Consider the following 15,277-nt stretch of genomic DNA (forward strand, 5'->3'; position numbering starts at 1 on the left):
TATTTTTACTTTACCTATAATTAACAGATGTGCATTTGTGAGGTGTGAAAAATAAAAGTAAATCTAGAAATCCACACCTCTTTTTTTCTGCATCTAGGTGTCTCCCTGCCAATCATTGTTTTAAGCCCTGCCCTTTGTGCCTGTCAGTCAGCATAGAGAAAGCATACAGAGAAGAGAAGAAATGAAACAAGGATTTTTCATGTCTTTATTGGATGATGTCACTTGCTGAATCTTTAATATAATTTAAAAGAAATATCCCATGATAAAATGGTTAATGCAAGCTATAAGTGATTTTAATTCTTTTACTCAATGGTGTAAGTTCCAGAGAAGAGACAATTCATCTTATAGAATTCTTATTTTTATAGGGTTTCCTCATGTAACTGTAGTAACAGTAAATGTGGCATCACAAAATTACATCAGTGAGTAAACACATAGAAAATCACTCAAAACTGTGTTAACTTTTTTTTCATGTGATGCTCGATTTTATTTTAAGTGTATATTAAACATTGAACATTACAATCCTTTTTAGGGCACACATTGGATTGAAGGAGGAGACAGTGAAGCATTATTTGTCTCTTCTTCTCCACTTACTGTATTCAATGACATAAACTGCACAGCCAAATGATTGTCAAGAAGCCAAGACGAAAACGTTCAGCTGAAACATGCAAATACATTCATATTTCTAGATTACATTTTATCATTATTTTTTAAGGCGTAGTATGAACATTTTTGTTGAAGTTAAGAGAGACGTAATCGTAATATTAAAAAGTGCCCCTTTCAAGTGCTCCTTTCCAGTCAACCAAAATTCAAAATGTTGAAAAAATAAAATTAAAATTGATTAGTTCAAAAGGAGCCAACTTCAGCCTGTTTGGATGCCATATTATTCTCCATGCTTTCCGGTTGTTAAGAAGTGTGTACCAATTTCCTCACACTGAATAATAAGTCCCCCAATAAATCAACAAGGAGACAAAGCAGGAGGGTATCTAACATATTCTATTGTTAATCCATAACTCACTGCACATTGTGGACAGAAATTCCATCTTGGTATTCATGGGCTCTTGTACCATCGAATAAAATTCTGAGTTGCTGTAGCTGTCTTCTAATTAATAAGGATTCCCTCTTTGTATTATTTAGGCCGTTTACGTTTCACTAATCTGGTTTACAAGCAAAGGCATCATGAATATCCATGAAATAAATGGGAGGACCGGCAAAGTTGGCAAGAGGGACAATTCCACCATGGACACTAACATTGAATGTCCCTTTTGATGTAATCAACAAAATTGTTTATTTCCTGTAGATATTTGCTTGCGAACTCTGTCACTGTATTGTTTGTTTAAAATCAGCTTTATTGAAAATACAGGGGTAACTGCCTTCAGAAGGAACCAACAATCTAATTTGCACACCAAAAAAAAGTAAACTATGGAGCGATCAACTGCTGAATCAATGCAAATTGAAAATGTTAAATGTTAGATTTCCATCTAATAATCATCAACTAGTTGGTAAATGTCAGACCAACCTTTCTCTTGATATGGGAACAGCACCTCCAGAGAAAAAATGTGGAATAGTAGAAAGCACTAAGCAGACAGTTGTTGAGAATTTAAAATAAAAACGGTTTAACACTAAAGTTATAGATAAATAATGTAGATTTTCATATGCTTTCATATATATTTATTTAAATAAAGTCATGTTTGTTTTAATAAAGATATGTCTTCAAACATTCTTCTTATGCTTTATACATAGACCGTATAATTTTGCAAGTGGCTTACATATGATTTTGATTTAGTAATTCCTGATGTAGATGTAAGCAAAAGAAGGGATCAGAAATTCAATACTGTCATTGCATACCTTACTATTAAAAAACCTTTTATCCTCAACTAACCAAATTCTAAAGCACAGAATGCAAGGCTGGAACGCGAATGCAGCCATAAACACTGGTGATTGCAAATGCAAGATTGGAGCGGGTGTTTTAAGAAATTGCTCATTGGTACAACTTTTATTTTTGATTATTTTAAATAATGGCATTTTGCATTTAGGAAAAATAAAATGAAAATATGGAGTGGAAATATTATTTTATTTCAACAACACTGATAATATCCATTCTAGAATCTATTCAATACGACTCAAGAAGTCGACTAACTTTTGAAGGGAAAATCTGTTGATAGAACTTGGTTCAAGTGAGCTCAAGCTGGTTTCAGAAACAGCGGAGTATGAAAAGAAAATGCAAATAAGCTAATTTGAAGATTATGTGAGTTTACCTGACTTACTAACGACTTGCTGCATAATTAGATGAGCTCATTAATAACCCATTTTATGAACTTAAACATGGAAATTAACAGAAGCTTAGAGACCTTCTCTGTCTCTTCGCTCTGCCAATGACCTTCTCCTGTCTGCTGCTCGCACCGGTACGGCCAACTCACGCTTGCAGGACTTCTCGCGGGAGCTCCTTTCCTTTGGAATAGCCTGCCTACGACCATCAGCTCTACCCTAGTCTTCAATCTTTTAAAAAGTGCCCCAAAACCCATCTTTTTAAGAAAGCTTATGGCCTCCCAGAGTAAGCTCTACCTCACATACCTGTCCCTTGCTCTCTCCTACAGGGCAGCACTCTATTCTCTCCTCCAGCTCTTCTTCACTCCACCTTGTTTGATTGCTACCTCCTGTCCTGTTGTGTTTTACACCCCACCTCCTATAGACTGTAAACTCGTTTGAGCAGAGCCCTCTTCAACCTATTGTTCCTGTACGTTTTTATAATTGTCTCATTTATTGTTAAATCTCCCGCTTTGATAATTTTGTATATGGAATATGCTGGTGCTATATAAATACCAGTAATAATAATAATAATAATAATAATAATAGCACTTCATATAAAATCTGCTAGCTATGTCCACCTACCTCCATGGATACCATCCTTGACATATATAATTTTGCAACATGGATCTATGAAAACACACATTTTACTATTAATTCCCATAGTGTTGCCGGACATTTACTTTAATTGTCTATTTATTTTAAATATATATATTACATATATTTTTTAAAGAACAATAAGAGAGTTTTCAGCTATAAACTAATCTTTTTATTGGCACACCTAGAAGAGACCGGAGGCCTAATTTGTTGCCAGATACAAACTCAAGGTAATTTTTACCAACTAGAATGGAAACTAAATGGTAAATAGGTTTAGCAAGTTCTTTTCGTATCATCTATTGAAATAAATAAACCTGAGTCAGCTACTAATTCCAGTAACTTAACTTTCCACTTTGTAACATATATGCAGCCGCAAATGCCAGTGACCGCTATTTTTTCAATCATCAACTTGTTAGTAAAACCACGGAAATAAGAACACAGATTATCTCCGTCATCATTTAACTCATTTGATTGCATCCCGATTTAATTTTTTTTTAACACTTTAGTAAATAGAGGCTTTTATTATATCTCCTAAAATACAAAGCAAGTGAATAGATGATGCTGTAGCAATTTACATCACAGAAAAACTTAAATTGTAGAGAGCTGCACCTATGTAGTGTAAATAAGCTCTATCACACACTTACAGTAAAACATAAAAAAAAATAAAAAGGTGTGCTGTGTCTTTAAGACATGTGAATATTTGTCAATCATAAGTGCTAAATATGTATTAAATTATTTGGGCAAGCTTGTTATTGTGCCAACTTATTTCTGTGCCAAACCGTGTTATAATAACACCATATATTTATAAAGTGAAATATTCTAAGTGTACACACAGTGATGTACTTACTGTACAAAAATGCAAAAATACATAAAAAAGAAACAGAAACAAATAATAGTGCAATGCTGTATATACAATATAAGTGTAAAGTGCCAATGCACATGACTCACAAAAGGAGAGTAGTGCAGCCTGCTCTAACTGTGATGGCTCCAAAAATAACAAATAAGGCAGCTTGGTCTGTAGACAGGAATTTATTATTGCAGGGGAACAAGACAACCTTAATATATATATTGTCCTCCAAGCCAGCTTGTAACCAAAGGTTCCTTTGTTGTTCAGATGCCGGCTTTCTCTGATACACTCGGTGCTCGGGTGCCGCTCTTTGCTTTTTCCAGGAGGCGTGGTCTTGGTCCCTCTGGCGTATGAATGATTTACGGGATAACGCGTTTCGCCGTGAAGACGGCTTCATCAGCTCTGCCAGTCCTCCGCAGCCCACAAATGTGGGCGTTATCAATTAGTCCCCACAGAGTCAGCCTGATTGATTGGATGTCTCTATGCATTTTTTTATTCCAAGCCATATACAAATGTTCAAGTACATTTAAAGAAACATACAACTTTAATCTATATTATAAAACTACACGCTCACAAATTATTAAAACTAAAAATCTTTATTCCATAATATTTTTAAAAAAAAATGAAATTCACAAGCACAAGAATTTAACACTTGTGTAAGGCAGTTAATAAAACATATTAGTTTTAATAAAAATCAAAAAATATCTATAGAAATAATTTATGTAAATAAAAAAGGTAAATAATTTCTTGAAATTATGAGAAAAAACTCATGCGTAATTGAAAGCTTAACTAGGAATATATATATTTACATATATATATATATATATATATATATATATATATATATATATATATATATATATATATATATACACATTACATTCCTTAAAGGGAAAGACCTATTGAATGGAAAGACAAAAATACAGACTAAAACACAGTTTTTTTAAAAAAGAAAATACAAATTAAAACGCTGATAAAACATCAAAAGATATCATAAAAAGTTATATATATCAAATTCAATATTTAAACCTTTAGGTTTTAAGTTTTTAATTTATAAACTCACTTAATTTTCTTCGTTGCCAATGTTTTTTTTACTATCTGAATACCTAAAAATGTAAGACCCCTTGGGTCCTAATTGTGATATTTTTTTAAATGCGCAGACACACTGTGTTGATCATAGCCTTCCAAGATATTGTTAATGTGTTCGTATATTCTTTTGTGGAGGGAGCGGATAGTACGCCCCACATACTGCAATCCACATGGGCAAATCAAAGATAAATTACATTCCTACTAAAACATATAATAAAATCTCTTGTGTAAAATTATTCATCAGTATGTTTAGTAGTAAATTTGCTTATGCAATTTAATGGCACAATAACAAGCTTGCACAAATAATTTGATACATATTTAGCACTTAAGAGATAAATATTTGCATGTCTTAAAGACACAGTGCACCTTTTAAAAACAATTTATGTTTTATTATATATCCACACTCTTTCCTTTTTTTCCATAGATTGCATATTGTGAAATCTATTTAAAATATGGAAATGTATACAAAAATATTTTGCATCAAATTTTCAGTCCTCCCTAGGAATTCAATCTCCATATAATGGCCTCCAGTAAATCATATGTTGAGAAGAAGGTCGTGTGAATGTTTCCTTTTCAAGTGATTACCCTAAAATTTTTATATTTGAAATACAACTGTAATTCTTGGGCAAAAAAAAAAACCACTTTAAAGGAACACTAAAGTGACCAGAACAACTACAGCTTATTAAATTTGTTCTGGTGAGTAGAATCATTACCTTCAGGCTTTTTGCTGCAAACACTGTATTTTCAGAGAAAATGCAGTGTTTACATTACAGCCTATTCACTGGCCACTCCATGGCTGTTATAGATCCTTTCTGGGTCATGGCTGCCTAAAATGCACCCAAACATTCAGTGTCTCCTCCCTCCTCGTGCAGACACTGAACTTTCCTCATAGAGATGCATTGATTCAATTCCTCTCTATGAGGAGATGCTGGTTGGCAAGGGCTGTGTTCGAATCATGCTGGCTCTGCCCCTGATCTGCCTCTATGTCAGTCTCAGCCATTCCTATGGGAAGCATTGTGATTGGATCAGGCTACCACGTCTGCTGATGTCAGCAGGCAGTGGGCAGGTCTAAAGGATACAGTGACAAAGCATGCAGCTCCAGACTTGAATACAAGTGAGATTTTACAATATTTAGGGAGGCATGAGGGGACCACTGGGGCTGGATGGTGGTTGTAACCCTATACGGTCAGGAATACATGTTTGTGTTCCTGACCCTATAGTGCTCCTTTAAAGAACACAAAGAGCAACTGCAATTATTGTACAAATAAATATATGAATCTGTTTTGCAGTCATTATCTTTTTTAAATATGTAATTATACAGAGATGGAAGCAAAGACAATTAATATCAATGAGAGTTACTGCATTATGTCTGAAACTTATAAATATAAATGTTTTGAAATGCTGTTAGATCTACATTCTTAACAGCTAATCAAACAGCTGGCCAAGTTCCCGTGAGGATGTTAGTGCAGACTAGCGACACACTGGTCTTCCCCATGCTATGTCACGGGTATTCATTGCAGTAGTTCTGGTGCCTGGAATGCTCCTCCATTTTAAGTGGTCATGTAATTTTGGAATGGTATGATTTATTACCTGGGGTCAAAACCAAATGGCACCTGAGGTCCACTGCCTCCAATGCTTCTGACAGAGAGCCAGATGTTTGGCTTTTATAAATGCAGCAGATATGAGGGCAGTCTTTGTGCATAATGAACAGTTCAGTTTATATCAAATCATTAAATAATAATACTGGGGTGATAGTGCCCTCTGAGCCCCCAACTGTGACAAGTAAGTGGGGGCTATAATTTAAATGAATTGGGGAAACTTAGTGTGTTTCCCCAGACCACCAAACATGGTCAGAAAGTAAAGGATTTAATGAATAAACCCGGAGGACATAATGTCCCCCCAAAACCCTGCTAATGGGCAGCAGATGGGGAATTTAATATTGATAATTGGGGGAACCAAGTAGCTCCCTCCCCAGCTTGCACCCATGGGAGGCATTTGGCAGCTCTAAACAAATAAAAAAAGGGTAAGCATACCATTGTCTGCCTCTCAAAAAAATGATGTCCACCCCCTCCACCCAGGTGGCTAGGGGTCACCAGGCCCACAGCCAGCCTCCATCCCTATTAAAAGGCTATCTACTCCTCTCAACCTGGTAAAAGTGGGTGGGATGGATTAATAAAACTACTACTACACTTACACTTACTATTAGATGCCTTCCTTCTTCTTCCATGTTCTTTTCTTCAGCCTCCAAAAAATTCCGCCAAAAAAACATATTGTTCCACCACAACTTAGAACAATGCTTAGAACCATGCTGTAAAATCTCAGTCAGCGATCTCTGATTGGTTGGCTGTTATCAATCTAAGACCTCCACCTGCTACCCATGGGTGTTGGCCGGGGTTAAACTATGTCCCCCTCACATTATTATTTATTTGGATTGGAGCCCCACCATGGAAGCACAGGGGAGGACACTATGTCCCTCCCAGCTTTATTATTTTAGCTAGAACCCCAGGGACTGTTCTTTAAATTAAAGCCTTCATCTAATGCCAACAGGTGGAGGTGTGTGGGGTACATGTTACTAGTAAATGGGCAGCAAAAGCTGCCCAGTCACTAGTCCTTTATTACAGCAAACAGCCACTGACTGCTTCCTGTTTAGCAGATATGCTACCACTCACAGCATGGTGCATGAGGACATGGGAGATTTAAAAATGTCTATTGCACTAACTATTTAGTATGGTAGCTGGCTAGCAAGTGCTGGCCAGCTGCCACATGAAAAACCAGAGCGCGGCAGAGGTCTCTGGTTTTTCGACTGGATCTTTGCCGAACCGAGCTGGCACATAGCCTAATGTCGGAAGTCTTGAAAGAAATGTATTTAATTCTGATAATTTTGTTCAGAAGACCCAACAAATATTGCAGTGACCAAGTCTATAATTTGCAACACCTGCATGTTTATATGCACAAACCATCTCATTTGTCATAAGTAATAAAGTAAATTGTAATTTGTTAAAAATATTTTAACATATCTAAAATTAATACAGATATGTTAAATATTAATGTACACTATGGGATATATTCACTAAAGTGAACATAGTTTGGAATTCGAAGTGAATTTCAAATGTAAGGCCAAGTTAGACAAACCTAATACAGAATTGAAATAAATTGTTTTAAATCTGCAATTTTGTCCTAAATTTTTAACATTGAATTCATTTTCCTGGGAATTCTTTAGTGAATAACCCTGATTACTTTATTAAAAACTTACAACAAAATGTATGGGTTCCTTTAAGGTAGTTATGTGAATGTTTTACTAAAATTGTAACCTAATGAATTTATGTTACTAACATTTATATTTGTGAACAATGTCTGAGAAAACAAGCAAAAAAAAAAATACAATTGATGAGGATTATTTGTGACATTTAATAAAAGAAACTAAGATAGATGGATAGACAGACAGAAAGATAGATAAACAGAAAGATAGATGGATAGACAGACGGATGGACGCGTAGATAGATACCAAGAGAGGACTGACAGATATACATAAACAGGATATTTCAATCATGTGTCTAAAATAATAGAAAATGTAATCTAGCAAGTAACAATAAACAGACAGACAGACACACACACAGACAAGCTTGGTTTTTGTGACTAATACAGTTGCCACTGTATATCTGACTATGATATAGTGCAAAGTACCTTTTTATAATATTTATAATGTATATAGCATCAAAACGCAAATAAATACTGTAACATTAATATGTAAAAAATATACAATGCATGTGATATATTTTGCCCATATTTATTGCATTATTTTAGTTCTCAATTCAAAAGGCACTAGATTAAACATAAAAATACCATGCATTTTTGTTTTGGTTTTCATTTTTTTTTTATTATTATTATTTTCAATCTTTATTACAAATATCCATCAAAGTAAATAAGCAGAAAAAGACCCCCCTCCCAGGGATACATGTAATGCTTTAAATTCTGATATATAATATGCACACATATTGGGCAGGTGCAGATATCCCTACATGTTACTAGTGATTTATTCAGCTCCATAGACAAGGAACAGAAGCGTTTTTTTTTTGTTTTTTTTAATAGGTGAACCCAGTCATGTTTCTCACCTCCCCCGTGTTCCAAAGGCTGGTGTCTCCCAGACATGAGGAGGGGAGGGCAAAGGGAGGCAGCAATCAATGAGTGAGTGGGAAGTGCCCTACACATCCACAGTATAATAACCATAGGACTAATGAGTTCATTTCACTGCCTTGATGCCTAAGGGGGGAGGCGGATCAGATCTCATCAGGGCTGGGCAGAGGAAGGGGTCAGCCCAGCAGACTGTCTCGTCTGTATTAGTCTCTCATCAGTGTCTTTATCTGACCCTGATCAGGTCACAGCACAGAAAGGAGCTGCCTGCCGCCTCTGCCTGCTGCTCGCTTGGTTAGTCGGCTGTCATTAGATTAGCTGGTTACGTGTAGTTCACACACTCACTAGAAATCCATTATAGGGGTTCATATCTTAAATTATGTTTCTATCGATGTCTACTGGTAAAGTATGTAGCTGGGTTACACTATAATAATTAAATATTAATCTAAATACAAGCACTATGATGCTCACTATACAGCATCCCTGATGCAGTCGAGGTTATGTATAACGAGAGTAATTCTGGGGCAACGTTCTAAAAGTGTTCTAGTAACCATGGGAACCAATGGACTGCTCCAGTACTCCTGCTAATTGATCCGTTCTTGCTCCCTTGTCATCGAAGAACTTTTTCTAGATAACATTCGTTAATTGTAAAGCAATTAGATGCCTGAAGTCATGTTATGCGCATAGCAGTAGTCTGGACCCTGAGATGCTGCTCAACTGATAGATCACAGTTCAAGGCTTGGCTTCCTTAATATTATTATTATTATTGGACAGCCATAAAGGGGTTAAGAGAACATTTAACAGTGGATTAACCCTTTAAGTGCAAGATAATCGTGACAACTCTTGCACAGAGTCTACTGGCGTGCAAAAGGTTAAAGGAGGATACAAAGTTACTTATGTGTAAAGGAATTCAGAACCCTAAAGATGGACGTGTAGGAAACATTAATGTATTTAAATAAAAGCAATATGTTTTCCTTGCATTCATTACGTGTGCAATCAATTTAAGTAGATGTTGGACCGCCAGCCATGGATATAGGTAAGTGGTCTGGCATGCCACGGTTTATAGAATGCACAATCCCAGCATAATAGCTGCAAGGATTAAGACGAGACTCCACCAACCACCCGCTGCTGGGGAACTGACTGCGCTGTCTGTCTGTCTGCCTGCTGCTGCTGGAGGCTGCTGTGTGCTAATGCCGAGTAAAGAATGAGAGATCAGGGAAAGTTATTTACATGATGGGGGAGGAGGGATGGGATTGGGAAGACAACAACCAGGAATTGGTGAGGCTCAAAAATACACTAAATGATAATGATAGATTGAGATTGAATGTACAATGATGGACGGATGGGCAGACAGACAGATTTGTTGAATTTGTAGAATGCATGCCTATATCTTGCAGCATGATAACGATCTTCAGATCAGGATCAAGATAGATGATAACATGTATCCAGAGACAGACAGAAATATAACAGATAATAAAACAGACCGTGATATTTGGGAATGGCAGTGAGAGGGTTAAATGATGTGACAGGTGAGTAGTTATAGTAGGTAGGTGTACCCATGTTATATACATGCAGTGCAGTAGGAGAATGCAATGCTATGTAAAGCGAAGCATGGTAAAGCCAGGCACCTGGATGGGAGTTTTCCATAGATGCTGAAGTGCCTGGAGCCCAAAGCACAGTTTGTGTTTAGGGGCTCTCCAGCCAGGCTGTAGACAGAAAGCCCCCTCGCGTTGCTTTGTCCCCTCTGTGCGTTGTTCCAGTTCGGAGGCCCCCCTGGCTCCCTGCAGTCAGGCTCCATAGAAGTAAATGGGCGCTGCGCTGAGATGAGGTGCAGACCTGGGTCAGCTCTTTGTCTCCGAGGTCTGTGACCTCCCACCTCTGATGAGTGATCATGATAGGATCAGGGCAGGCGGCCCATGCTGCCACACTGCTATCAGACTCGGCAGCCTGCACTCAGGCACGCTGGTGTGTTGGGAAAAAACACACACATAGGAGGAGGGGTGCTAGGGGAGAAAATAAAGGAAACGGAAGCCATCCAAAAGAGTAATAGTAGCAGGAGCAGTCTATCCAACAGCAGCACCAGCAGAGGGACCCTCCTCTTATCACCCCCTGTCCTCAGTCCAGCCAGCAGTTACTGTGTGATACAGTCAGTGATACAGTCTGTGATACACTGTAACACGCTACACAGAGGACACCCTGGGTGACTCGCTTGGATCATCGTGCTACACCAGACCCTGCTTCTCCTATTGGGAACATGTACCCCTGTCTTTACACCAGCAAGTCCTCGCCAATGGGTGTCACATCTCCTGGGATTATTGCATTTATTGCTTGGATGCTTGTACTCAGCGCTTTTTTTCAAATGTCCCTTGGATCCTCATTCTTGACAGGTAAAGTCTATGCCTGTTACTTGGCCCATATTTTGTTTGTAAATGTGTCCTTTAAATTACAATGTGTGTTCATGTAAATCAATAGCATAAAAGCAAATAGAAAAAAAAAATAATAAAAACTATATATATATATATATATATATATATATATATATATATATATATATATATAGTTTTTATTATTATTTTATTATTCCATTTTATATATATAATATTTATATATATTTTATATTATCTATTGTACATATACATGCTGCATAGTGCATTATTTATATATGTGTATACAGTATGCAAGACACACTTCCCACATGTGGATAGTCACTTAGGTGTATTTTTTTTTATTTATTTTTTTGCTTCCTGTGTACTAAATACACGTGGCTGCATTTGCAATCACATAATTTCTATGGAGCTGTCATAGCTATTTGTAATATAAAACATAATTATGATGCAAAATAAAACATAATTAATATGAAACAGATGATTATAAGAACATTTTATTGTTTTTAATAGCAAGAGTTCATATGTAATACCATAGTATTTCTACCGTTGCCTCTATGAGCAGCTGGGATCATGTTTCAAGTGATTAGTTATTGCGGTTATTAAATGTTTGTGCATAATCCCACTTACAGCTCTGTGATTGGCATTACTGTATTCTCGTAAAGCTTTACATACATAAGGCAGGTGCTTTTTAACCAAGACCCAACAGCTCACCACTGTAGATCTACAAAGCACATCTCACCCATATGACTGTACTTAATTGAAGGAAAATATGAAATCTAGAGAGAACAGTTTGACTGCTGGATATAATTACATGTTTGTAGGCAGGTAAGGACCCAAGATATTTTTGAAGGGCATACCTCAGTGACACCTGGTGCATGCAGAAAAATCTTTAAATTCATCTCAAGTAAAACGCTGTAGAAGTGTTGAATTTCCAAAAAAAAAAGAAAAAAGAAGTGTGATGTGATGTGAGATAATCTTAAAATGATCATGGAGGGGTTAAGAGGTTGTGATGGGGGTACATCAATGCTCCTTCACATTTTATGAAAAATTGTCTCTTTATGGGATGATAAAATGTGATCGATCATCAAATGTGTGAACGACATGAGCTCACAAATAACCTACCTGCTGTCAAGACTTTTTCTAAATAAACACATCTCAACTCAGGACAACATGTAACAACGAGAGAGAACCAAACTTTTTTTTTCTTCTACGTTTAGTTGACAGGATGTGTTTTCCCAAGTAATTGAAAGCTACCGTAGATCAGTCAACTTGGCACAGTTATTAAGATGTCTCAAATCACCAGATGCTTGGTGCACATTCTGTTAAAACGTGTTTTCTATATTCTGCCTGTTTAACTCATCACCTTAAGACAGTTTGCTAATACAAAGATTATCATAACATAGAAGGTTCATATTATCTGCATGTTCACATTGCACTCTTTTTAATGGAGTGCAGATAATTAACCCTTTACACTTTAGCATTTCAAAAACTACAGAGAGTTAACAAATGATATCACGTTTACATGGGGAATATACATATATAAACACAGTGATATATGTTTCTATTTTGTCTTGTAGTCCTTATTCACTAAAGCTTTGTGCATTGTTCGATGCTTTAACACTTTAAAGGCTTTAATGGGTTAATTAAGATTTATGTGCAGTAGAAGACCAGTAGTGAAGCATAAACGTCTGTCAATCTAGTTTGGCTTTCACTTGAACTTTTATCTCAGATGCTATAAAATCTGATCTTAGTGTCAGCCAATCTGTCATTTTTATATCTGTCAGTCATGGCACATAAATAATAGCACTAATTATACTAAAATAAAACTCGGTGCAGTTTTAAGTTTTTGTGTTTTTATTTGTGTCAAGAGTTAATGTATTGCATTTATTTTTATTTCCCTTTTCTTTAAGGGTCAGTTGCAAAATGTGAAAATGAAGGAGAAGCCTTAACCATTCCATCCATCACCGACAACCCCTGTATCTCTTGCTACTGTGTGGTGAGTTTTGAAGCTTTTAAAAGTCAAAATCCTGTCTGCAATATAGACTGTTATATGGTATGCTGTGTAGCTGAATGTTAGTGACTCACAGCACGAACAGGAAAGATCATTGTCTTTAGAAATAAAGAGTTAATGCATTTTCTAAATCCTGTGTAATCCATCACAAGTAAAGCAGAGAGAAAGCAATTTACATTAGCTGTTTGTTTGGTACCGAATTAGCAGTGCAAGCAAGTAATGACTTAGACCAGCATCTCCTTGATTGCAACTTCTAAAAACCAATAATAGAAACTATTTTAGTCAATTTTATATGGTAACTTGCACTTTTATTAACAATAATAACTATTTAATAACATTTAAACCAAGGTCCTATTAACCCTTCTCTATTTGACCTCACATTTGCAGTCACTTTATGTTTTTGCTATATGCTAGTGAGCTAGTCACTTTTTGCATTCAATAATATCATTGGAAATTAAGGTAGACCAGTTAGATAATGTGCCTTAGTTAGGAAATCTAATAGTTTTTTTATTGACCTGTTCTATACAATATGATCTTATTATTATGAATCTATAATGTAAACTGAATTATGACTAGCTAACTGGATTACAGCAGTAAATGTAATAATATATGCTGTGACTGGCAAGCTGTCTTAAACCTCATCATACTGATTTGTATTCCCCATTACAGTTTGTTTTCATCCATATTATCAAGCCTATATTTCTTTTTGTGTGTTGTATCAAGCCATATATGCAGTTTGGAAAACTTTATTTAACTAATGCAACTTTATATAACTAAATGTAATGCCTTTTATTTAACCTTTGTTGAATGATAGAGAATAGACAGTTTTTCTCTCAAAAAGTCCATAGATGTAAATAACAAATACATTTTTGTAAAAAAAAAAAAAAATGCTTACTATGAACTACTCATTATTTTATCAGCAAGTATACAACTAAACATGCAATGCTTGATTCAACTGTCAAATATAGAATATATATAGAATATATTGAATGCTGTTTTTTACATTTTTGTTTTCCATAGTACAAAGCACAATTTTTATAATGTACTGTAACCCTTGCAGTACATTAACCGTTTCAGTATATCTCCTCATCCAATACTGCAGTGGAACAAATACTTAAATCCACTGTTACAAGGAAATGTATTTCAGTCAATTTTCATTTAAAATGTCTAAATCTCTAGTTTATTTTTTACTGGTTTGGAATTCTTGAAGGGTGAGTGCAAGGGACTTTTGTGAATATATATATATATACACACACACACACACATTGACATTGATATTTATACACATTGACTAAGACATTTGAATTTCCTCTTTATTGAAAGAATGCATCAAGGTGCTTTTCAGAAATAATTGCATCATGTTAAATAAAGCTGTTATGATAAGAAACCTAGCAAGGTATGTCAATGGGTTTGAACTGAAAGATTTCTTTGGACACTGTGTACTTTGTTTCTTGCATTAGGGGCATTGTGCTAGCAGACATGGCCACTTATGATAGGAGACCTTTACCACTTTGAACCTTGCTTAAAAGCAAGGCAGATGAAAGGAGGGATGTAATGGGGGAATACAGACTTCAGGCTTCAAACAGCATTGCAGTAGTGTGTATACACACACAGAGGGATTTATTCACTGAACACTGAATCACAGCGAGTTGAATGTTAAATTGTGCATTTTAGGCTTTAATAACTACAGCAGAGCTAAATAATTAGTGGAAGTTAGTAAATAAACACCACAGAGAGAAACACACACACACACACACACACACTTTTTTTTAGCACCCAGCATTGCAGTTAAAAATACATTGTTACAATATAGCTTTGTGTTGGTGTTTATGAAAGAATGTTTAAGATGAATGTGCCTCTCTAGAATGACTCTTCTAGTGACTGAGATGGCAGTATTATACATTCATACAT

The 15,277-nt window shown here is 35.9% G+C and overlaps 1 protein-coding gene across 1 annotated transcript in view; it reads left to right on the forward strand.

Annotated features, from left to right (window-relative positions):
• The first annotated feature begins 10,783 nt into the window (after window positions 1–10,783).
• BMPER (BMP binding endothelial regulator) overlaps window positions 10,784–15,277 on the forward strand; it is a 198,776-nt gene continuing 194,282 nt past the window's right edge. The window contains exons 1-2 of the mRNA XM_063452077.1: window positions 10,784–11,355; window positions 13,266–13,351. Coding sequence (XP_063308147.1) covers window positions 11,223–11,355; window positions 13,266–13,351 — 219 coding nt within the window. The 5' untranslated portion in view covers window positions 10,784–11,222. The remainder of the gene's footprint in view (window positions 11,356–13,265; window positions 13,352–15,277) is intronic.

Source organism: Pelobates fuscus, chromosome 4, assembly GCF_036172605.1.
Source record: "Pelobates fuscus isolate aPelFus1 chromosome 4, aPelFus1.pri, whole genome shotgun sequence".
In the NCBI taxonomy this organism is placed as follows: domain Eukaryota; kingdom Metazoa; phylum Chordata; class Amphibia; order Anura; family Pelobatidae; genus Pelobates; species Pelobates fuscus.